Source organism: Choloepus didactylus, chromosome 19 (genome assembly GCF_015220235.1).
Source record: "Choloepus didactylus isolate mChoDid1 chromosome 19, mChoDid1.pri, whole genome shotgun sequence".
Classification (NCBI taxonomy): domain Eukaryota; kingdom Metazoa; phylum Chordata; class Mammalia; order Pilosa; family Megalonychidae; genus Choloepus; species Choloepus didactylus.
Genome location: NC_051325.1, coordinates 59,832,129 through 59,856,232, shown reverse-complemented (window position 1 = coordinate 59,856,232; position 24,104 = coordinate 59,832,129). Strand labels below are relative to the sequence as shown.

Below are 24,104 nucleotides of genomic sequence, written 5' to 3'. Positions count from 1 at the left end.
GGACTTCTTTATTAAGATAAGCGGTCAAAATTACACTTCTGTCTGAAGTAGGATTCCCAATCGCGAGCAATGTAGCCCAGGAGCCTTGCAGGGACTATGAAGTTTAGGGTGAGGAATTTCTCAGAGACACCATGTGCTACTTAGGTAACATGAAAATCAGTACTTTTAAGGAGTTAAATGGTTTACAAAAACATTTCTTGGTTCTCAGCAGCAAACATGCAACTCTAGGTTCTTGGCATGTGAAAATGAGCCTCAGCCCCAGTAACCAGGATTTGCTTTCCAGTGGGCAACAAGCCTTCTCTCAATCCTGGTTTCTGGAGGCCGGTCCAACCTTTGACTTGGGCAAACGTTTCAAGTTTGCCAATCATAAAAATTGTCCCATGGCGCTGGGGCAAGCCCTGATCCTGGAAAGGAACAGTCTAAAAGGCCCACAATTTAGACTCATCATTGGTGATCACTTTCAACTATGACCAGTCACTAGCTTGTAAAAAGAATAATCAAACTACAGCTCAACTAAAGGCTTAAGTTTATTCCCACTTCAAATGCAAGTTGGCTACTGAGATAATCAAGCTAGAATCTCTTGTCGCGGCAGTTTTCTACTTGCTATAATCTTCCCATAAGTACAAATCAAAACCACAGGGATGAATCATAAAGAGAAATAATAGCTGCAAACAGTTCACTTGAAAATTGAGATTTTTTTTTCTAGTGCACCTGCTTTTGCATCTCTAAAAAAAATAATTTTTCAGGTTAAGACACGGCCAACGAGTTCATGGGTCTGAACTTGAGATCTGATTACCAAAGAATTTAAACCATCAGGTGCAGGCAGATTCTTCCAGTAGAAAATTTTATTTTCATTGCTTTTTTATCAGTAGGTAAACACATCTTACAATGTATCAATAACAAGATTTTTACACTCAGCACATTGAAAGTTTACATACTACCTCCAAACAAGGCATAAGTAGTATTTGGGATCACAGGATAAAAATACAAGAGACTCAAAAATCAAATATTAAGTTAAATTTCATTTCAGATATCCATCAGAAATTTAAAACCTGTGTGTAGTAAAAAAGCAACACTCCATAACTACCACTCCTGGGGCACATGTCAGGGGCCCTTCCCATGCAGGGAAGCTGGGTTACAGCTGAAGGCCACGTGGATATCGCCCACTCTGATCCCACGAGGCTTGCCCCCAGGAGGCCTGACATCCAGCACTGGGGACATCCCCATTGTGGAGTCCCCAGGAATTCTGCCCAGCAGAGCCAAAAAGCACTGGGGATGTTAAAGATGGGAATGAAGAAAGCAAAACAACCACAACTCTGCCTCCAATACCCGAAGTTGTTGTTAAACCTTCCACATGGTAGGAATGATTACAGCTTAGGATTCCTTCTCTCCTAAGATGCAAGAGTTCTGCACTTCCCAGAAGGTGCCTGAAATCACAAACTAAAATCCCATGCTGATGCTGAGTGGGCCGACCACTTCAAAGATCACTGGGCCGGAGGGGAGAGATGGACAAAGGGAGATCAGTAGGCAATCTTCAAAATATTTTATTACAAAATACAGTACGGGGCTCACAGAATGTTTCCAGATATTCTTTAATACAAACATTGTCAACAAAGCACTGTGAAACACTTGGCTTTGCCCCCATGAATCTAACTTCTATAATAATTTCAGTCTCCTTAAAGTTACAGAAAAATATCTGTATCAGGCAGTGGAATGGAGTTGGCACGTCACCATGGATGGCTGGGTCCCTGACTGCTGAAAATGCATTTAAGTTTTCTCCACAGACTGTTCCAGCGGCCATGGCTGACCACTCACCAAAAACAGGGACCCAAATTCATCCAGAGGCGAGGCAAAGTGGAGAGAAAACAACTCAGGTCAGCCCGCAGGTCTGAGGTCATTACTTCTTATTCCTGGGTTTAAGCTCTTCAGCTGCATTACGAAGGAAAATGTAATTTTTCTTTTGGGGATTATAAAATTCATGACCCTAAAAAAGAGAAACCAAAGATCTTATTAAAAAGAAGCCACAGCTGGCATTTGGCGGGCACTCTTTACTTGCCAAGTCCTATGCTACGTGCTTAAAGCATAATCTCTCTGGGGGAGATGAAACAAAACAAGATGAGAGAGAAGCCTTTTCTGTGTGAAGGCGGTGTACACCCACCCCCCACCCCCATCAGAAACCCAAGCAGCAACGGCAGAAGAGGGACAGGTCTGGAAAGTGGCTGCGGAGCACAGGGAAGAGGGCATGGCAAGAAAGAGACGAAAACGCTGGGTCCAATGGAAATGTACATCCTCCAGAAGAACTCAGCAGCTGAGAAGCAAACACCCAGGGTGGGTCGACAGACAACAAACTCGGAGTCCATACTCTCAACCATTATTATACTGTGCTACCTCGAAAAAGGCCATGACCCTGTCAGCCCGAACCCTCCCAAAACACACAAGCATTGGCTCCCAGGTGAAAGCTCCTTGACCTGGCCCTGCCAGTCCCTATAGCCTTGACCTTGGCCAGGCCTCTTTACCTGCTCCTAGCAACCCCCGTGTCCCTAAGGGCCCTGCTCTCTCCTGCCTCTGCTTCTCTGCCAGGGAACAGAATGGCTGGTGGTGAGCACCTGCCGTGAGCCAGGTTCCCATCTCAAGGCTTCAGATGTGCTACCTCAGTGCCTCCTCACAAACCTGCCAGGAAGGCCCTGATTGTTCCTTTGAGAGGGGGAAAGTGACTTGCCCAAGGATGCCCAGAGAGGAAAGAGAAGAGAGAGATTCCAGGCCCAGGCTTTCTAACTGCAGACCCTGGCTTGCTGCCTGAGAGCACCCAGAGTGCAACTGTCAGTTCTCACCTTTGACCAGTCATAGCTAGATGCGTAGGCAAATATGTTTCCATTGTGATTGAAGCAGCAAGCTGATATTGGCTGATCTAACTGTTCGGAAGTTTTTAGTTTTGTTCTGGCATCTTTGTCCCAAAAACTGAATCTACCGTCAGATCCCACAGTTGCCAGAGTGCCATGAACAGGATGAAATGCGATCCCATTTACCTGCAAGGATGGACACATACCATGAGAAGAGGAGGCAGGCGGAGTGAAGAAACTGGATTTCCCCAAGGCTTCGTGTTCCCCTTAGGAAACAAGATGTACCAGCCGACATTTCACTAGAGCTGGCTGCCCACGGATCACGGGATTGCCAACCCAGAGCTAAGTGTGTCTCGTGATGAAAACGAGCCAAGAGAAGTTAGTGTGTGTATAGCTAGTAACACCAAGGAGTGTACCTCAGGAAAACAGCTTTTTCTTTTCAGCAAACACAATTTCTCCATTTTAGCAACATGTGTAAGGTGTCTACTAACACCCATAAAGGAGGCAGAAGACACTCTCAGAAAGCATTATAAGCTTGCTTCAGAAACAGAGAATGAAGGATAACAACATGTCATAAAAACAGAAACTGAAACCTACAGCCTAAGCCATTTCTCTCCAGACAGGAACACAAATGCTCTCACACCGCTCTGCAGTGAGACAGTCTACCCCATATTTACACAGATACCCACCTCCAAGTCTAGTGCCTGGAAGCATTTTCAGGTTTCAGTCTAAGTTTCTAAAAACGTACCGCATAGATGTCCTGAGGAGCTGAAGTATTAGTTCCGTTGGATCGATGACACTTAAAGGTAAAGTTATCTTTGGCACTGTAAAACAAAAGGCCCATCTAAGTTTTCCTTTAAAAAACAAAGTCTCAAGTGAAATTCACCAGCTGGTCAAGTCCCACTTACGGATTTGGGGGGTTGATGTAGTGGATTGCAACTCTCCCCTCAATACTTCCCAGGGCAAAACCAGTTGGCTTATTCTGTTTGTCTTTAAAAATAGCCACACACCGATGCTATGGTTAAAACAAAAAAAAAAAAAGAGTATATTATCACAATGTAAAATATAAGATTTCATAACTAAGATAACAGCAAATAATTCTGACCCTGTTCCTGGTTTTTAAGAACCAGAAACATATTCCTCAAATTCAATAAAGAAGACATTTCTATTCCTCCAGTCAGCATCAGTTTCCTCTTCTTTAGTATCTACTTGCATTCTGCCTCGTGAGAATATGAATAAACCTCAGACTGCTGCCTTCCAGCTGCTAGTTCCTCCTCTGCCATGCTGGAAGACCAGGTCTTCACCCAGCAGTGCACCCCCTGCTCCCACCCACTGCCTCGGGGCCCATCCCTGACAGGGTGGGCACCCTTCAGGCTCGCCCAATGCTCCTGCACTTCTGCTTCCCCAACTGGCAAAGGGAAGCAGTGTCTGCCCAGCCTCTTTCACAGAGAAACAGAGGGTCACACAGGACACTGGATGTGACCCCACATTCTAAACTGTGAAAAGGCTACAGAGAAAAATGTGGGCAATTCAGCATTAACTCTGAGGGCCTCAAAGGTCGGTCTCCTGGACTGTACAGAATAATCCACAGAAAGAGTCCACGGACCAACTTTCTGGGCCAGAGGAGCAGTTTTAGGGAGGGAAACACCCTGCCTAAGGAGAAGCCAACTTCAGGGTCATCACTTGCACCTTCAGTTGTAGCATCCTGGACCCAGAAAATCACCCTTCAACTACAGCAGGCCCCAGTTTTGAGAAGTTCAGGAAGAGCTGGGCAGGATCAGGACCATGAAGCAAGATGGAGGTTAAAGAGCAGTTTCTCTTTTGTGACTCCCGTTAGTGTACACAAGTTTGCTAAGTAGAAAAGAAAAATCTACACTATTTCTATTTCAGTACTGCCTGCCCCCCACCCACTTTTCCTTTAAAACAGACTTTTTAAAATTAAAAGCCTGCTATCTCCTAAAGGGCAGAGACCACGGCTGGTCCTCTCTCCCCAACCTGTTCCTGGGGTGTACTTCTGGTCTTCAGCACAGGGACTAGCTCACGACACACAACCATGAACTGCACAACTCCAGGGGCGCCCGTCACCCACACAGCAACCACAGTGGTTCTGGGCAAAGGCTAGTGGCATCCCCCAGGGCCTAAAGGCCAGGGCGGCTGGTGCAGACACGCATGCAGTGAAACTTCATCAAGGAGTTTGAAATTTTCTAGAAGGAAATGGGGTCAGTATAGAGTTTTAAGCAGGGTGTGGAAGGTCAGACATGCCTTATCAGAAAGCTCCCTCTGACCCCTAGATGGAGAACAAGTAAAGGAGGACAAAGATCTAAAGGGATGCCAGTGAGGACACGCTTAATCATTCCAGGTGAGCGATAATGGAGGCCGAGAGGACTTGTGGTAGTCAGGAGAGAAATGAGCAGATTCCAAAACATTTTAGAACATTTTAGAGGTGGTGAGTGGTCAGATAAGGAGAGGAGAAAATGAGGGAGAGATGAATTAAGAATGACTTCTAGCTTCCCAGCTTAGAAAACTAAGCAGATGGAGGTCCCATTTAATGAGACGCGGAGCACACTGGCAGGAACAGGCTGGGGCAGTGGGCAGGTGAAAATCGTTCATTCACTCAGCAAACAGTTATGTCAGGGATGGCTCCAGGTACAAACAAGAATTTCTGCTCTCACTGACTAGTAGGCAAACCAGACAAAAGAAGTAAAATACAGAGTATATTAGATGATGATAAGGATATAAGGACTTGTGAGAAAAATAAGGCAGGGAAGGGTGGCAAATCCAAAGGGAGAGGTCGTGGGTTCAGCCTGAGATACTGCTGGGCTGAGGGAACACAAAGGAGCTTCAGGTTGCTGGTATCCTGGTTAGGAGCACAGAAGCGAGGCCTGCCTGAGATCTGAGTTTCCGGCCCATAAGGGATGACTGAAGCGATGACAATGGGTAGGAGATGACATGTGGCTTAGGCAGAGAAGCAGGGCCTAAGGCAGATAGCTTAGGAACTGTGGCACTCAGCGGAGAACCAGCTGGGAAGATGAGGGAGCAACCAGAGAAGTAGGAAATAAGGGGAAGTAAGGAAAAAACATCCTAGGAACATGTAAGAATGGTGGTAAATGGCAGTCTGTGACAGTGAAATGAGGGATGACCAGTGTCTTGGCAATTACTGATGCGGAAGCCATTGGTAACCATGCCAAAGAGTTCTGGTGGAGTAATGGAGGCAGACTTCCCAATGGAGTAGGATGCAAAATGAGTGGGAGCAAAAAGCACTCATACAAGACAGGAAAGGGGAGAACGCAAGGCTGCAAAGGGCAAGAGGGAGACAGGGTAGTACTGAGGCAGGCCATGGGGGTCAAGAGCATGTTTAAGTGCTACTGGAGAGACGCTAAGAGGGAGAGACTGAGGACAGAGAAAAAGAGAGGTGATCAAAAGCCTGAGGTTCCTGAGAACTGGCTTTAGGAGGGCATGGAGTCCATTCCATAAATCTGGCCTTCAGAGGAATACCACCTCCATCTAACAGGGAGGAGAGAAGCAGGGGCAGATGCAGGTGCAGGCAAACTTCTAGATTCATCAGGAGTTAGATGAGGAAGTTCTCAACCTTCAGGCTCTGTGCTTCAAGTAGCGGCTGATCTGCTGAGACAAGCGCTAAAGGAGAGGGACGCTAGGTGTTTGAAGGTCTAGCTGTCCTTGTGACAAGGGGAAGACTGAGCTGAAGAGCAAAACCAAATAAATGTCTGGGCGGGATAAAGAGACGGTTAAATTTGGACACGAGCAATTTACAAGGGAAAAAGTCCATCCAGGTGTGTGATTTATTCAGGAGCATACAGCTGCCCAGAGGGATGTCTGCAGAGGACAGATGGGTTGGGCTCATCCAGTGACAGACAGTATTTACTTCTTCCTTAAACATTTGCTGTCTGTATCCTTTAAAAGTATTTATAGAACTATCGAAAGTACAATCATATTTCACGTTCAAGCACTGTCTTACAGATAGTAGGTGCTAAATACATGCTTCCTGATCTGACCCACCTGATGTTTCAGTGGAGATTCTATTCTCCTGAATTCAGAAGGTTGGTTCTCTAATTGGTAGACAATCAGTCCCCTCTCTGCAGTCGCCACCACTGCCATGGGGTAAATCTAGAGAATGGAGGAAGGCAGCGACATGCTTCAATGAAGGACTGTCTTCTCTATTCCAAAGTGTTGGATCAATCTTTTATAGTTACAAAAATAAGCCTACATTTTTTTTAAAATTAATGATCCATAATTTCAACATGTTTCACAAAAATCTTGAAAAATCCTATGGAAAGTAGAACATTTTTATACATATATATATATTTTAAATTTTATTTTGAAATAAATTCAAAGTTATAGGAACACTTGCAAAAACAATACAAACCCCATACACAGAACTCCAGCATTCCCTGACACCCCTCCCCCGATACACTAACTTTAACATGTTGTCACACCGCTATTTCTTTCCCTCCCTCCCTCCCTCTCTCCCTCACTCCCTCTCTATCATCCATCATCTATTGCTGTCTTCTGAACATATGAGAGCTAGCTGCACACATCCTTGAACATACACTATAATTCACATATACAATTCCCATGAACAAGAACATTCTTTTATGCAATCCCATTAAGCGCAGCTAAGTACAAGAGATTCAACAATGATACAAAGCTTACATTCTATATTTCCTTTTCCTTATGTCTCAACTGTGTCCCTTTGAGCCTCCTGTCCTCCATCCTCAGATCCCATCCGGGGTCATCCTTGGCATTCAATTGTCATCTATTTAGACTGTCTTTTTTTTCCCCCTCAATTGTGGAAACATATATACAGCCTAAATTTTCCCATTCCATCCCCTCCCTAGCCTTCCATTAGTGGGATTAATCACATTTAGAATGTTGTAATGCTATCATCTGCCCACCATCTATTACTAGAAATTTCCCTACACCTCAAACAGCAACCCTACACTCATTTCTTAACTTTCCATTGCCCCTTCCCCCATTTCTCTTAACCCATACTCTACTTCTCATCTCTATGGTCATACTGTGTGATAATTTCTTTGTGTTTAATGTGGGGCTTAAAATTAAACTCTTAAATCCATAACAATTGTTTTTCTTTGATACCAACTTAATTTCAATAGGACACATAAACTATGTACCTATACTCCTCCATTCCCCCACGTTTATATAGTTCTTGTCAAAAATTACATATTTTACATTGAGTTCAAAACCACTGATTTGTCATTAGAGTTTGTGTATTTTTTATCATGTAGGAAGTAAATAGTGGAGTTACAATTCAAAAATTATTGACTTCTATTTGTATTCCGTTCTGGTCAGAGATTGTGTGTTGAGTATGTTCAATTGTTTTTTTTTTGTTTGTTTGTTTGTTTTTAATTTATTGAGGCTTGCTTTATGTCCCAGCATATATTCCATTCGGGAGAAAGATCCGTGATCACTAGAGAAAAATGAGTGTCCTGGTGATTTGGGATGTAAGGTTCTGTATCTGTCTGTTAAAATTCTCTATATCTCTCTCTCCTTTCTTTGTTTCTCTGTCGGTAGGGCTCACTTTAGTATCTGAAGTAGGGCAGGTCTTTTATTGGCAAATTCTATCAGCATTTGTCTTTGAAAAATTTAAGCTCTCCCTCAAATTTGAAGGAGAGTTTTGCTGGATAAAGTATTCTTGGTCGGAAATGTTTCTCTCTCAGAGTTTTAAATATGTCATGCCACTGCCTTCTCGCCTCCATAGTGGCTGCTAAGTAGTCACAACTTAGTTTTATGTTGTTTCCTTTATATGTGGTGAATTGCTTTTCTCTTGCTGCTTTCAGAACTTGCTATTTCTCTTCAGTATTTGAGAGTCTGATCAGAATATGTCTTGGAGTGGGTTTATTTGGATTTATTCTATTTGGAGTTCGCTGGGCATTTATGCTTTGTGTATTCATATTGAGTAGAAGGTTTGTGAAGTTTTCCCCAACAATTTCTTTGAATACGCTTTCTAGACCTTTACCCTTCTCTTCCCCTTCTGGGACACCAATGAGTCTTACATTTGGACGTTTTATTTTATCTATCGTATCCCTGAGATCCTTTTTTATTTTTTCCCCCATTCTTTCTTTTGTTCTTTCATTTTCTGTTCTGTGGACCTCTAGGACATTGAGTCGTTGTTCAACTTCCTCTAATTTTGTATTATGAGTATCCAGAGTCTTTTTAATTTGGCCAACAATTTCTTTTATTTCCATAAGATCTTCTATTTTTTTATTTAATCTTGCAATTTCTTCTTTATGCTCTTCTAGGGTCTTCTTCATGTCTTTTATATCCTGTGCCATGTTTTCATTCCTCAATGGTAATTGTTTGATTAATTATGCCAAGTACTGTGTCTCTTCTGATATTTTGATGTGGGTGTTTGGGATCGGGTTCTCCATATCGTCTGGTTTTATCATATGCTTTAAGATTTTCTGTTGTTTTTGGCCTCTTGGCATTTGCTTTGCTTGATAGGGTTCTTTCAAGTTGTAAAAAAAATACCAATCTAATTTTTCAGAAATACAAGTTGGTGGCGTACACTTTCTCCAGCTAACCAGCAGATGGCGTCTGCGAGTCACCTATACCCCTCAAGTCAGTTCTCCCCAACTCTGTCTCTGTGGTGTGTGGGAAGATGGTTTTTGTGGGGTTCAGTTGGTGAACTCAGTTTGGGTTTGTTGTTGGAGCTGTCCGCCCTGAACACGGGGCGTGTGTCTGGGTGGTCAGAGAGGCAGGGCAGCTTTAATATTCAAACCTCCCAGGTGTTCTCGGAGATTCAAGGCTGTTGTGCAAGTCTAAGCCTTCATTTCAGTTTTGCCCCAGATTTTCTCTGTCGCTGACCCACAAAACACTGGCACTGACGTAGTGTCCCTGGGTTTTCCAAGCAGGCCCTCTTTCTCAGCTGTGATCTTCCAGGACCTCTGCTGAGGGAAGGCTGTGCTACGTCACTAGTGCATGTCGTCCCTCAAGGGAAGCCCCGGGCCGTGCAGGGGTGCTCTCAGCCTGATGCAAAGATTAGCCTATAATTCTTAACTGGTGTAAGTTCTGAATGAAAGGCAGGTAGTAGAGCTGGGCCCCACCCCTTTCCTCTTAGAGAAGATAGACGCCTTAGGGGGAGGTCATTAGCATTTCAATGATCTCTCTCTGCCTGTGCTATACCCTTCTCTGGGGCACAGAACTGGGAACTGAAAATGGCTGAGGCTTTCTCCACTTAGTCGAAAAAGGAACAGAGCTAGTCCGAGGCGACCCTCTGGCTCTCCAAGGTCGGTCATCACCCAAAGCCTCTGTCTACTTGTTGAGGATTTGTACCTCGTAGTGAGCAGTTCACACTCACTAATTAAAACCCCAGTTGGAGCTCAGCTGAGTTATATTCGCTAGCTGGGAAAAAGCTTCTCTCTGGCACCACGAGGCTTTGTAGCTTGGGCTGTGGGGGAGGGGTCTCCCGAATTGGATCCGCAGTTTTTACTTACAGATTTTATGCTGTGATCTCGGGCATTCCTCCCAATTCAGGTTAGTGTATGATGAGTGGACGGTCATGTTTGTCCCCCTGCAGTTATTCCGGATTATTTACTAGCTGTTTGTTTTTTTAAAGTTGTTCCAGGGGGACTACTTAGCTTCCACTCCTCTCTATGCCGCCATCTTAGATCCTCCCCATTCATATATTTTTAAGATTTGTTTCTTAAACTAACTATAAAATATGTGAACATTTAGAAAATACACCTTGGAATAGAGAAATCCCCTATGCCATCATCCCCTTAAACGTAACCAGTGTTAAAATTAAGGTATATTTTATTACGGTCTCTCCTAAGCATTATCATGTGTGTACATGTGTTCATATGCTTCTATATCATCTGTGGTCCTGAACACAAAATGTGTCTGTTTAGTGAGCATCAGCCCACATCATACACTTTTTCCCAGAAGACTAGTCATAATCATCAAGAGAGAGTACCACAGGGTTCACTGGCCATCTTCTTGGCCTATAAGGTTACTTCCAATGTTTCACTATTTTATATAAAATAAAGACCATTTGCATCTTTGATTATTTTCTTAAGATAAGTCACTAAAAGTGAAGATTACTGGAGGAGTTGGTACAAAATTTTTAGACTTATGAACAAACAGATGGAGAGAGTTCATTTCTACCCATTTAGAGATTGTTCCCAAAGACCTTGCACCACATCACAAAGTTATTGTCAGTTTTCCTACCACCACACAATAAATATCATATTAATGATGGCATGCAGCTATCAGCTTACGTTCAAAGAACAAATGACCAAAAAACTTGACACTCAGTATTTAATAATTGTGGTATAATTACAGAAATCTCTCAATTTAAGATGAGTGAGGCTCATAGCTATCATTACATTTTGAGGAATTTTTACATTATCCTCTAATTGCAAGATATCCTAAAGTAAGAAATGTTTGGTTTTTTAAAAAGGACATATATGTATGTTAGAAATTCCTTACCACATCGGCACAGTAACATCTTTCGGGGAGTTGCAAAACCATCATAGGATTTGATGATCGCGTGTCCCAAAACTAAAACCAAATCAGAGTAATTAGTAAGTCACTACACAGAACTGAAGTCTAAATAGTGTAAAAATAAATGTTCAACCTTGATGGGTGTATTATACCTTTAAAGTCTTATCCCAGCTCCCAGTCATCACACAGCTGTAGTTTGGTGCTTTGATCCAATGGATGGTTTTAACAGGAGCATCATGCTTTCAATAAGACAAAACCAAACCAGAACAAGGTAAATTGAATAATCTGCTACACGGCTTTATATTAAAATTCAGAGGAGGAACTAATTTAAATACTGAGGTCATACCAAACAAAATCCAAAGGACATTTTAGCTCCTCCTCATGGTAAAAATATTTACTATACTATAACAACATATATTTACCTTCCATTCTAACAGCTTTATTTTGATTTTGACCATAATCAACTAGTATGTGAAAATGAGAATAAGTCCATCCCAGGAAAATATTCAGAGAACTCCACCATCATTTTCTTTCTTTACTAAGGTGACATGAATTAAAGATTACAGCGAAGCTTCTAGCACACAAGACTGTGATCTCGCAGCATGTAAGTCCTTGCTGAAGATGTTTTAGAGTCAAGAGGCTTTTCCTGAATCCCTATGACCAGGGCAGACCCTCCAGTTCTATGTTCTCTTATCTCAGTGGACCTCCTTTCTCAGCACTCTTCACCAAAAATCTGTCTGTCTGCCGTCCCTGAGAAGACTGGAGCATGGAAGCATCTAGCCCCTAATAACAGTGACTGGCATATAACAGGCATTTAACAAGTATTTGTTGAATGAATGAATGGACAAATGCAGTTGGTAAAAGGCAAGCCAGATGGATGTTAGAATGTCAAATGTATGAATGATGAGGACTACCTACAATATTTGTCTTTTATAGATTTTAAGGTCATTACTCCTTTTGACACCATCTTCAAAAGAATCCTATTCTATACACATAGGAAGACTTATCATAGAACAATCTGTGAAATACCAGTAATAACAAGAATGGTTATAAAATAGTGTTATTCTTGTGTTCAAGAGGCTTCTGGTATACTCGGTCTAATTTGGTACAAACTACATTTTTTTTTTCAGAATAGAGAATTATTATAATTAAAATTAAAGAATTACCACAACTCTGGATACTAGCCTTGCCCAGTATTTTTGCAAAGGGTAGGTTTTTATTACCTGTGCAATCTGTATTGCCTGATTACTGTTGAGGTCCCACATTTTGGCAGTTTTATCACATGATGCTGTAAATACTTTGCTTCCATCCTAAAATAAAATGGGGGAGAAAATTTGGCACTGTAAGAAAAATAAAATCCCTATATGCACATTTAGGTATTAGGTTGAACATCATTGAGGCAGGTGTTTGTTTTGCAATTTTTAATTTTATAATTATTTGGGGGCCAATGTATTGCAAACTAAAGTGTCATATGCAAAACACTGATTTTGATTTATGATTTATTTTCCAAAGAGATAATACATGAACAGGATAAAAAAATTCAAATTAAGTCTCCCCCCTGTCTCTGAGCTTAGTTTTCCTCTCAGAGGCAACCATGGGCCCCATGGAGTTATAGGGATAGTCTTTCATATCACTTATCTAGGTGTATCACTAAATTTTTTTAAAAAGTTTGATTTTGGTAAATTTCAAACTTACAGAAAAGTTGCAAAATAATACAATGAATATCCATAAACTCTTCACCTAGACTCACCAATAATAAACATTATGCTACATTTACTTACTCTCCCTATAGAGACACAGGCATATATGTATATATGTATGTCTTTTGTTCGGGTTATATTTAACAGCATTCCAAAGTCCATGCAAGAAAACTAATTTACAATAATCATTGGTCCTGTCTAACCTCTAGCTTAAAAAACTAGCAGGCATGTAATAGTCTTAAAAATATTCACATATAGAATTCATAAAAATAGGCCAATCAAATATGAAGGAGTGTAAGCTAGTTAAAAATAAAGTAGTGAGTTGAAAGTCTAGACCAGAGATTGGCAAACTCTTTTTTTTTAAGGGCCAGTGAGAAAATACTTCAGGCTTTGCAAGTCAAAAAGTCTCTGTTGCAGAAAATGACAAGTGCTGGAGAGGATGTGGAGAAAGAGGCACACTTATTCATTGTTCGTGGGAATGTAGAATGGTGCAACCACTGTGGAAGACAGTATGGAGGTTCCTCAGGAAGCTAAATATAGATTTGCCATATGACCCATCTATTCCATTGCTGGGTATATACTCAGAGGAACTGAAACTTAAGACACAAACAGGCATTTGTAAACCGATGTTTATTGCAGCATTATTCACAATTGCCAAGAGATGGAAACAGCCCAAATGTCCATCAAAGGACGAGTGGATAAACAAACTGTGGTATATACACATGATGGAATATTATGCAGTTGTAAGACAGAACAAAGACACGGATCATGTAATAATGTGGATGAACCTTGAGGACATTATGTTGAGTGAAGTTAGCCAGAAACAAAAGGACAGATTCTGTATGGTCTCACTAATATGAACAGACATCAATGAACAAACTTTGGGAGTTAAAAGCTGACAACACAGGCGACCAGGAGATAGAAAGAGGGCAGAGATCAGCCATTTGATGCTGAAGGACTACAGAATGTTTAGGATTGATTGCATAGATCCAGAAATAGATAGCATAATACTGTGTGATGGTAGCACGGTATTGTAAGTACACTGAACAAAGATGTCTGTGAGTCAAGCTGAAAGAGGTGGGATAAGAGAATGTATGACACCAGAAGTAAAGATAGATGATAAAGACTGGGACTGTATAACGTGGCAAAAACTGGAGTGGCCAATGACTGTTACTAAATATACAAATATAAAAATGTTTTTGCATGTGGGAAAGCAAATGAATGTCAACCATGTAGAAATTTGAAAAAGGGATGGTATTCAGGAAAAACATAATCAAAGCAAACTGGAGTCTATGGTCAACAGGAACATTGTAATATACCTCCATTAAATGTAACAAAGGCAATATGCCAATGCTAAATGTATATGAGAGGGGGATATAGGGGAGTAATATGGGATTCTTGGTAGTGGTGTTATTTGCTGTCCTTAGTAGTATATTGTATTGTATGACATGTTATTTTTCTTTTTATCATTTTTTCTTATTGCTAAAAAAAAAAACAAAAACAATTTTTCTTGTAGTAATCAGTATGTTCAAAGTGCTGATTGTGGTGATAAATGTACAACTTTATGATGATACCATGAACAACTGATTGTACACTGTGGATAAATGTATGGTATGTGAATATAATTCTATAAAATTGTAGGAAAATATATATATAGGAGTAAAAGTGTTGGAGAAAACATGGTGAGAGGGATGATGCCTCACCAATATGGACTAACTACAATGTGTAAACTCAGAATTGAATCTTAGAACATAGCCTAACGTGGACACAATAATTGTAATAGTCCCTAGATTGTAAGCTCTTACAGCAGTTAACTCTATCCTCGAATTGTAAGGCCTGTCTCTAAACTTTGAGATGCTGATCCCCTAGCATATAACCTGATTGGTCTCTGGAACAACGTATATCTCTGAGACACCTGAAACTCAGAGCTAGAGCTCGGCAGATATGAATGTCAGTATTAGTGCATACAGCCACTGTCAAAAAAAAAAAAAAAAAGCTGAAAAAGAGCCCAGACTTCAATTAGTGATATGAATGAAGCAGGTCTGGTTAAGACCAGGGCAAGCCAGGCCAAAGGATAAAGGTTGAAACTGATTGTGTTTTAAAACTTCAATTTTCATACGAGACCAAGGGAGTAGATATCTATTTGGTACAGGATCTAAATTTTCTAAACGGTACAACTCTACAGTCGATTTGTTCAAACACAATTGCATGGAACTTTGAATAGGAAGTGAGATACGGTAAGTTAGTATAGGCTGGAGTGAAATAGTGACACATCCTAGAGTAATTTGGGCAGATAATAAAAAACATATTTACAGCCTCTCCCTCCCCAGCCCCAAGGATCTGGGGGAAGGTGCGGATGTGTTGGACATCCTCACCTGGGCTGGTGTTGATGTTGTCACAAACATTGGGACTGGCGGTTTGATGTGCTGAGCCCTCGAGCAAGGGACTTGCCCTTATGAAGCTCATTACCACAAAGGAGAGTCTAAAGTTGTATGTAATGGTGCCTAAGAGTCTCCCCCTGAGTACCTCTTTGTTGCTCAGATGTGGCCCTCTCTCTCTCTAACTGAGCCATCTCGACAGGTGAACTCACTGCCCTCCCCGCTACGTGGGACCCGACTCCCAGGGGTGTAAATCTCCCTGGCAATGCAGAGTATGACTCCTGGGGATGAATGTGGACCCGGCATTGTCGGACTGAGAGTATCTTCTTGACCAAAAGGGGGATGCAAAATGAGACGAAATGGTTTCAGTGGCTGAGAGATTCCAAATGGAGTCGAGAGGTCACTCTGGTGGACATTCTTATGCACTATATAGATAACACCTCTTAGGCTTTAATGTATTGGAATAGCTAGAAGTAAATACCTGAAACTACCAAACTCCAACCCAGCAGTCTGGACTCCTGAAGACAATTATATAATAATGTAGATTACAAGGGGTGACAGTGTGATTGTGAAGACCTTGTGGATCACACCCCCTTTATCTAGTGTATGGATGAGTGGAGGAATGGGGATAAAAACTAAAGGACAAATGGGGTGGGATGGGGGGATGATTTGGGTGTTCTTTTTTCACTTTAATTTTTTATTCTTGTTCTGGTTCTTTCTGATGTAAGGAAAACGTTCAGAGATAGATTGTGGTGATGAACGCATAACTATGTTATCATACTGTGGACAGTGGATTGTATATCATGGATGATTGTATGGTGTGTGAATGTATTTCAATTAAACTGAATTTAATAAAAAAACAAAACAAAACAAAACAAAACGTCTCTGTTGCAACTACTCAACTCCATCACCGTAGCTCAAAAGCAGCCATACACATTATATACATGAGTGAGTCTGGCTGTGCTACAATAAAACTTTATTACAAAACAGGCAATGGCCAGATTTGTTCTGTGGGCCATAGTTTTGCAGGCCCCTGGCCAATGCTATTTCATTTCTGGTTGCACAGCACAAAGATTTACCACCATCCTCCCTAGCAAAAATTCTGTCCTGTTTGAGGTCACCAGTTCTCCATCAGAAAAGAGACAAAACCTGCTCTTCTCACTCCATTAATTAAGATATGAAGATAATTCTAAAAATCCTTAGAAACACAGCAAAGGACAGACACGACTGTATGGCATGGGGCTGCCTTGAGGCTGAGTAGAAACACTGATCCAGCCTCCTAATCCCATAAAATGCCAATCCTCCCACTTATCCTTCGTGTGCCCAGGTGAAGGGTCTGCTCTGTATCAGCACTAGAGAGCAGTGCATGCCAGGTCCCAGGAGACGTACACAGGCACAGAGGATCAGCCAGGGCAGAGAGACGTCCTCAGGCCACCTGAGAATCACCTTCCCAAGTCTGGCTTCTATGCCTCAACCTTGGCTCTTTCATGCCCCTGTGCCTTTACCTATGTAGTTTCCCCTCCCAGAATGCCCCTTCTCCTCCCAGGCTAACTGATACTCTTCCTGGAAGGTTCCATGAGGGAGGCAGCCTGAGTGCATGGGTTCCTGGGTCAAGAAGCTCTGGTGTGGAACTAGGCGTACCTTACGTACTTGTTGCTATATCCCTTAGGCAAGTTCCTTAATCACCTTGTGAGAAGCACCCTGCCAGTCACCTCACAAAGATTCATTTAATCTAGCTCTCAGAAATTCCCGCTCCTGGAAATTCCCATTCTTTTTATATTTGTTCCTTCCTAAAAGATCACAAGTTCCAAGAGCAAGGGGTTTGCCCACTTTGAGCTCCACTCTACTCCCAATGTTAGCACAAGATTCTGTTATTTGCAGAATTAAGTGACATTATCTGCTGTTATTATTGCTCTCATTTTATAAATGCAGAAACACACTCAGAGATTAGTTGGCAAAGTCAAAAAGCTAGAGGTGATGGAACCAAAATCTGAACCTAGGCCTGGCTTGGATGAGATAATGCTTAAAAGCTGCAGACATGGCTCACTTTTCCTTTTTAAAGATTTAAAAGCTCAATTCTCACCTCTTCCATAGAGCATTTATGGCACCTTTCTCAAAATCTGTAGTTGCTTTCTGTGTTCTCTCCCACCCATCACCAGTTTATCTTGCCTCCTTCAGAACTTAGTTCACTGTATAAGAAACTTTATTCCCAAACATGTTTGATCCCAACACTAGATGGAACATGACTTGAAGACAGGAGGTAGGTTAGTCTCAACAGCTGCTCAATAATATTTGAGCAACAGAATTCCTATATCAGTTACCATACATGATAAGAAACTTTATAATTCTTATCCGTTACCCAATCAGTGAAGAAAGCCAGAAAAAAATACATGGATTTTACGCAAGAAAAGCTCTTAGAATTACATGCTTTCAGAGAGAGTATCTAATTAAAGCTAACATCAACAGACCACATTAAGAATATCAACAAATTACTAAGTTCACATTCAGAAACTTAAAATTACTACCACATGTATACACACATGCTATCTGTGTTTCAGGTTTTTAAAATAATCTGAAATACACCAAACTCTAAGTAGAAGAAAAGATTTAACATTGAACGAAACCTACATCACTCCAGCAGACATCCAGGACAGGTCCCGTGTGCATCTGCTGGGCTTTTGGAATAGTCTGTCCACTGTCTTGAACTTCCCAACAGCGAACCTATGGTAATAAGACAAATTAATGCAAGCAAATCAATTTTTGATATATTACATGCATTTAACACCTAATAACTAAGATACAATTTAAACATACATGGACTTCCCCTAACCTAATTATCTAATTTTAAGAATGAAACAAGTGAGAAGTATATGCAAACAACTATTTTACTTTTCCTATCTCTAAACTATTAAAATACACAATTTCTATTGTTTATACCTAAAACTGCAGGTAAGTTTCTCATCATATCTATATCTTCTACAGAAGTATATCACTTACCTAGTGCCATTCAGAGAACCAAGATCGAAGTGGAAACTAACTGTTCTTCTCTGAATACTTTACTCTGATTTTTTACATAATTTCATATAATTTTTCCTGATTATAAAGGTAATGCATTTTGAGATTTTGTAAATAAAACAAGATTATAAAAGTCACCCTTAATCCCACCACAATCACTATTAAAAGTTCAGTTTACTTTTAATCTTTCTATGCACATACAAATTTCTTGAAAAAACTAGATTACAAGGTATCTTCAGTCTTGTAACTACAACTTTTCTCACTTGCATCATTAGCCTATTTGTCATGAAACGGTCTTCTAACACGGTTGTTCTTAAACATCGATTCAGGAACTACATGTAAGAGGCAAACCTGCTCAACCCTGACTGCCCATTCTCACTGCCCCATGCCTCCCTGCTGTGGGCCACAGTTTGAAAATCATTTCCAAAACCTTGTAAAATGGCATTTCATCATATGCGCATACCATAAGTTATCACTATTACTGGATATTACAATTTGTTCAAAATTTTCACTGGCACGACTTAAACCAGTAATAAACACTGTTTATGAACGGCACCATCAGGTAGCAGCTGGGAACATGGATCCTGGATCCTAGCTTTGATATGTGGCTTCGGGCCAGTTATTTTACTTGTCAGCATTCTGATCTGTAAAACGGGAGATACAGTAAGTTTATACTAGTTGAGCTATTGTAAAGAGCAAAATCAGATAATGTATATACAGGGCACTATCTGATTTCTTCCTCAAATCCCAGAAGAGGAATCAATTAGACAAAGGATATAAACTTAAGGGTTTCTGATTAATATTGGCACAAATTTACATATCAACAGTGCTTATCCTTGCCAGCACTTAGTTTTATTCTTTTAAACCTTTTATTTTTGTTCAGTTGGTAGAAAAAAGGTCTATCATTTAAATTTGCATTTATCTGATTACTAGGTGATGTTGAATAATTTGAGTTAGTTTACTTTAACTAGCTACTTGTACATTGTCATGGATAATATTCATTCTCAATGAATATTACATTTGATTCGGGAAAATGTCTCAAGATACTGAACTACAGTAGGAATTTTTGAGCAATGTAGGCGACAGTGCTTTCCTAACAAAAATTAGAGTAAGAACAAGTGATTTCTGTCACTCAAAAGGTTTCACAGCCTCTAAATTGATTCCTTTAGAAAGGCTGTGAATAAGTCTTAACTCTGCTTCATTCATTTGGGAAAGAATGGGGCTAGAAAGCAAGCTAACCTTGCCCATACAATGAGAGACCATTTATATAACAGGCAAAGAGCACTTACATCGTTAGCCCATGATCCTGCAATGAGAAAGTTCCCAGGCAAGGTGGGTGGGCTAAAAGACAGACAACCAATGCTATCATCTGGAGAAGATGTCACTTCGATATCCTGGGAGGAAAGGGAGGTGGACAGAAAATAAATGCTAAAATCTATGCATTCTCACAATTTAATTCAAAATTGCTTTCTTCCCTAGTGAACACCTTAGGGTGGACTTTTCTTGCACTCAAGAACTAACTGAATTAGCCTTCCCTTACTTTGATCAAAAAGGGAAGTAATAAAGAAGCCAATGAGAGCACTTGCATAGAAGGGACTAGAGGAAGCACTTAAGTGAAATGCCCACGTTTTCCAAACGGTGTGCCAACAGTTCACTCTTGCCCCAGAGACTGATGATAGTGATCACTTGGGGCCCCTCCCATAGAAATTCTGACTCAATAGTTGTGGGCGAGGCTCTGGGAATCTGAAATTTTAACAAGAACCTCAGGTTATTATGGTGATCACGCAAGGAAGAACACTAGTCCAAGGGGATATACAGTTTCTGTGCTCCAAAGTTTGAGAAAACTGTGTTAGAAAAGTTTCAGAGCTTTCACTCCCAAAATGAGGCTGCCAAGCCACCTTGGTTTCTCCAGTTGCAAATGATGTGGGAAACCCTGACCTGCACTCTTCCTACAAACCCTGGAAAGCTTTATGTGGTACCTTCATAGGGTTGTGATTGTCTGTGGTTGTGCTGCCAAACATGCTGGTGCCGCCAGTTCCAAAACCCGAAGTTGTTCCAAACAGACTCATTTTGGTCCTAAAAAATAACGGAAAATGTTAAAAACAGGTCCTTCCTTATAAGTACCCGAGAAACAATATAAAGATAATTGGATGACAAAAGGGAAACAAAGGCTCTAAATGGCTCCGTGTCAGATTTCTCTCTACAGAAGGGATTTAAATATTTATGTGATAAGGAGAGTATTTTTAAGTAAACTGTTAATTTTTAGAGTAGTTTTTGATTTACAGAAAAACTGTGAAAATAAGAGCGTTCTCATATACTTCACAACTAGTTTCCCCTTAGTATGTACATTAGATTAGTATGACTTGTCGTAATTAATGAAGCAATAACAATATACTAAGGCACTAGCTAGAAAATAAATATACTCATTTTAAAAATAGTTATAGAAACTGAGTTGAGCACCAGGACTATAGCAGTAAACAAGACAGAAACTTTGAGGTTCCCACTCAGTGAGAATTCATTTTCTTCTTACTGATTTGTACACGCTGCTTCAGGTTAATATCTCCGCAAGAAGTTACTTAGAAAAGCAACCAGTCCTGGCAGCCAGTCAACAATCTCTTTGTAGAGGAGTTTAAAGTAATCCATTTTGGTCTCCTTGAGTACCAAAAGGTCTGGCATGGCAATAATGTTTTGGTACACTTACTTAGCCAGAATCTACCCCCCAATTTTTTTCCTGGTGCCACAGTCTAATGGGCTCATCAGGCTGGGATGCTGGATCCCTAATATCACTATGCCTCATTTTTCCAGCTCTGCAAACACAAAGAATAATAACACCTTTCCTAGGGTTGCTCTGAGGATGAAATTGGATCATCTACGTAGCAAGCACACAGCATCTGGCACACAGTAGGTGGAATAAATGCCTTTCCCTTCTTTCTTCCTTCCAAGGAGTACATCTATGTATCATAACTCTCTGATGACTCACATAATTGATGCCACCCTTTCAAATCTGTTACTGGTTAGCAAAGTTTTACACCCTGAAGTCCATCATGCCAGTCACCTCTCCAAAAGGAGCCTAACAACTGAGTGACATATCTGTTAACAAGGCTGGCATCTAATCCAGAATGGAGAAACTGCAAAACTCTTGGGAAGGCATGTGAGTTTCCTCAGAACTTCATGAAAAATAGCAAGTGCAGACATACTAGGTCAGAGCAACATCCGTGAGCATATTAATATCTCATAAGTGACTTTGGGAGAGGACATGGTGCTTGCTGACCACTCCTCTGCCCTCAAATGTTATAGATGTACTTAACACACAGTTAACTGTATGAACAAACAAAGAAATGACATGACTTCTGCAATAAGAATCCAAGAACTAGCTATTAGGCTTGGGCAAGGTATTTAGCCTTGCTTTTTTCATCCAAAAAATAGACACTAGCATCCCCCTCACCGAGTTAGGTGAACTGTATACGAACTGAGTGAAGTCTCTCACACACACAGTGACTGAAAAACAGATTCTTAATAAATGGTTACTTCCATTCCATTCCTCTCTTCAACCATCCAGCTGGGAAAGAATATTTCTGTCATCAGGAATAAAAGTAGAAGGATACATGACTTGCAAGCAAAAAGTTTTTCAAGTATTAATTCCACCTAATGGATCAAATATTATGCTGGGCACTGGGAACCCTCAAGAAGTTCAGAGAACACTTCTATCTGACTAATCTCCTTTCACTCTCCCCTCCTCACCACACTCCAGCCACGCTGGTGCACTGGTTTCCTTTCACAGCAAGCTCATCCCTGCCTTGGAACATTCCTACTGGCTGTTCCTTCAGCTTGGGATGCCCCCACTCCATCCCAGCTCAACAGTTGCTTCCTCAGAACTGTTTGGGGGTGATGGAATATTTCTAAAACTGAAATGTGGTGAAAATTACACAACTGTTATACAAACTTCCCAAGCTCGCTAAAAGTATACTATAAACGAGTGAGTTTTATTTTATGTAAATTATACTTCAATAAGGCTGCTAAATGTATTTTTTTAAAGTCAATTCCTCAGAGGCTTCCCTGCCTTCCTAATCTAACTATACCTAAGCCCTCCCACCATCCCCATTTTCTTCACATCATTTGCCACGATCTGGAATTTCTTTACTTGTTTACAATCTCTTCCCCAGGAGAATGCCAGTTCCAAAAGGTCAGGATTCTTCCCCACTGTACACTGGGTGCCTCAGCACAGTGCCCGGCCCATGGTGTCTAGTATTTAATATACTTGTTAAAAAAAAAAAACTGAAAAATTTCTTCCGGAGAAAAGAAAAACAAACTGAGTTTCAAGTAGTTATCAGTGCTACGAAGGAAATTATGCAGTCTCTCCCACGTTAACCTGCTGAATTTACTTCGTAGTACTGATAAGTGCCTGAAACTAAGCTCGTTTCTTTGTTTCTCCCTAGAAGGACGGTCAAGCAAAGCCTTTCCGAGGAAGTGACCTGTGGCGGGCGAGAAGCCAGTCGTGCGGCGGGGAAAGGCTTTTCAGGCAGAGGACGCTGCCATGAACGCTCCGCGTGACCCTTCCCGGGACCTCGGTTTCCCCACGAGAAAAACGAAGTTAGATCCAAGGTGGCTCCTAAAGCCCCTTCCAGCTCTGACGTCCCTTCCGGGTGTCGCCAGTGAAGCCCGGCTCGTCCCCCGGCATCTCGCTCCTAGCCGCGCTCCGCAGGGGGGACCCGGCCTCCACCGACGCCATGGGGCCGGGTAACGAGGGCAGGCGGCCCGGGGCCTACCTGAGAGTCTAGCCGCGACGGGAGCAGGTGGTGGAGGGCGGGAAGGACCGGGGAGCCTGCAACCCTGCTTTGGCGCGGAGGAGGCGAGGGTGAAGCGACGCGACCAAGGGTGCGGTAAGCCCAGGATAGACTCGCGCCGGCGGTAGAAACTGCCCCACTTCCCACAGGGCCAACGCGCATGCGTCCCGGAGCTACTTCCTGTGTCGTCCGGAAGGCGGTCAAGGAAGAAAATGCTTCCTCCTCCCGCGAGGAGTTTGCACATGCGTAAAATCGCTATTGATGCAGAGAGGAAATCCTCGTGCCAGCTGTTTCTGGATTGGCCGAAAGTTGGGGAACCCGACCTCAGGTTGCTAAGCCACTGCTTTTATAAAATCGCAGTTGGCCCTGCTTGAGGGTAGTTAGCTGTTTTCGCTTGTGAATTAATTATCGTCTTTAAAAGCCTAGAAAAATTCGAATTGCTGCCAATTCAAGTCCAAGGCCATTTAACCCTGAGATAAGCTAATTTAATCTCTGCCTACAGTGCCGCGAAGTTCCCGCGTGGTCTCCCTCTTGGCCAACCGGGAAATCCTGGGCCATCCCTGGGCTTCCTGGGCCTCAGTTTCCTGAGGATGCCCCGTTTCCAGAGTTGTTCTTGATTAGGTTCCAGTGAAATAGCAAAAGTGAAAGACTTGCTAATAGTAAGGTTCCGTGTCACCATAAAGGGCTGTTGTTATCACACGCATTTCAGCTGGTTACTTTCTTCCCCTTTTAGGAAAATCTGAAGAAACAAATAAAAACACGAGAGGGATGTCCTGAGCTTGTGGAACACACACCGGATCCTCTCCTGTAAGACAACTCATCGTGGTCTGTGTAGTAAAGGGGAGGGTCTCGTGAGTGTCCCACAAGCTTGGCATCAGTTGGGAGCTTTAGGGTCTATGGGATCTT

General features: G+C 41.7%; 1 protein-coding gene across 2 annotated transcripts; it reads right to left on the bottom strand.

Moving 5' to 3' along the window:
- Positions 1-827: 827 nt before the first annotated feature.
- RAE1 (ribonucleic acid export 1) lies at positions 828-23,355 on the bottom strand. Of its 2 annotated transcripts, none has more exons than XM_037812009.1 (12): positions 23,181-23,355; positions 20,394-20,490; positions 19,704-19,808; positions 18,028-18,120; positions 12,545-12,631; positions 11,474-11,560; positions 11,307-11,378; positions 6,858-6,965; positions 3,749-3,855; positions 3,589-3,664; positions 2,832-3,026; positions 828-1,984 (listed from the first exon to the last, which is right to left on the bottom strand). In XM_037812009.1, the coding sequence occupies exons 2-12, from the start codon at positions 20,481-20,483 to the stop codon at positions 1,898-1,900; spliced, it is 1,107 nt and encodes a 368-aa protein (XP_037667937.1). In that variant the 5' UTR covers positions 20,484-20,490; positions 23,181-23,355; the 3' UTR covers positions 828-1,897. The 2 variants fall into 2 exon arrangements, with proteins under 2 accessions (XP_037667937.1, XP_037667938.1); XM_037812010.1 differs by lacking the exon at positions 23,181-23,355 and adding an exon at positions 18,878-19,058 and having other exon boundaries at positions 20,394-20,429.
- Positions 23,356-24,104: the final 749 nt, after the last annotated feature.

Excerpts from the sequence above, each read along its gene's own strand:
- RAE1 (XM_037812009.1), bottom strand. The coding sequence starts at position 20,483 with ATGAGTCTGTTTGGAACAACTTCGGGTTTTGGAACTGGCGGCACCAGC. Across the intron at positions 18,121-19,703 it reads CAGGATCATGGGCTAACGAT|GTTCGCTGTTGGGAAGTTCA; the intron begins GTAAGTGCTCTT and ends TTATTACCATAG. Across the intron at positions 11,561-12,544 it reads AGGCAATACAGATTGCACAG|CATGATGCTCCTGTTAAAAC; the intron begins GTAATAAAAACC and ends TCTTATTGAAAG.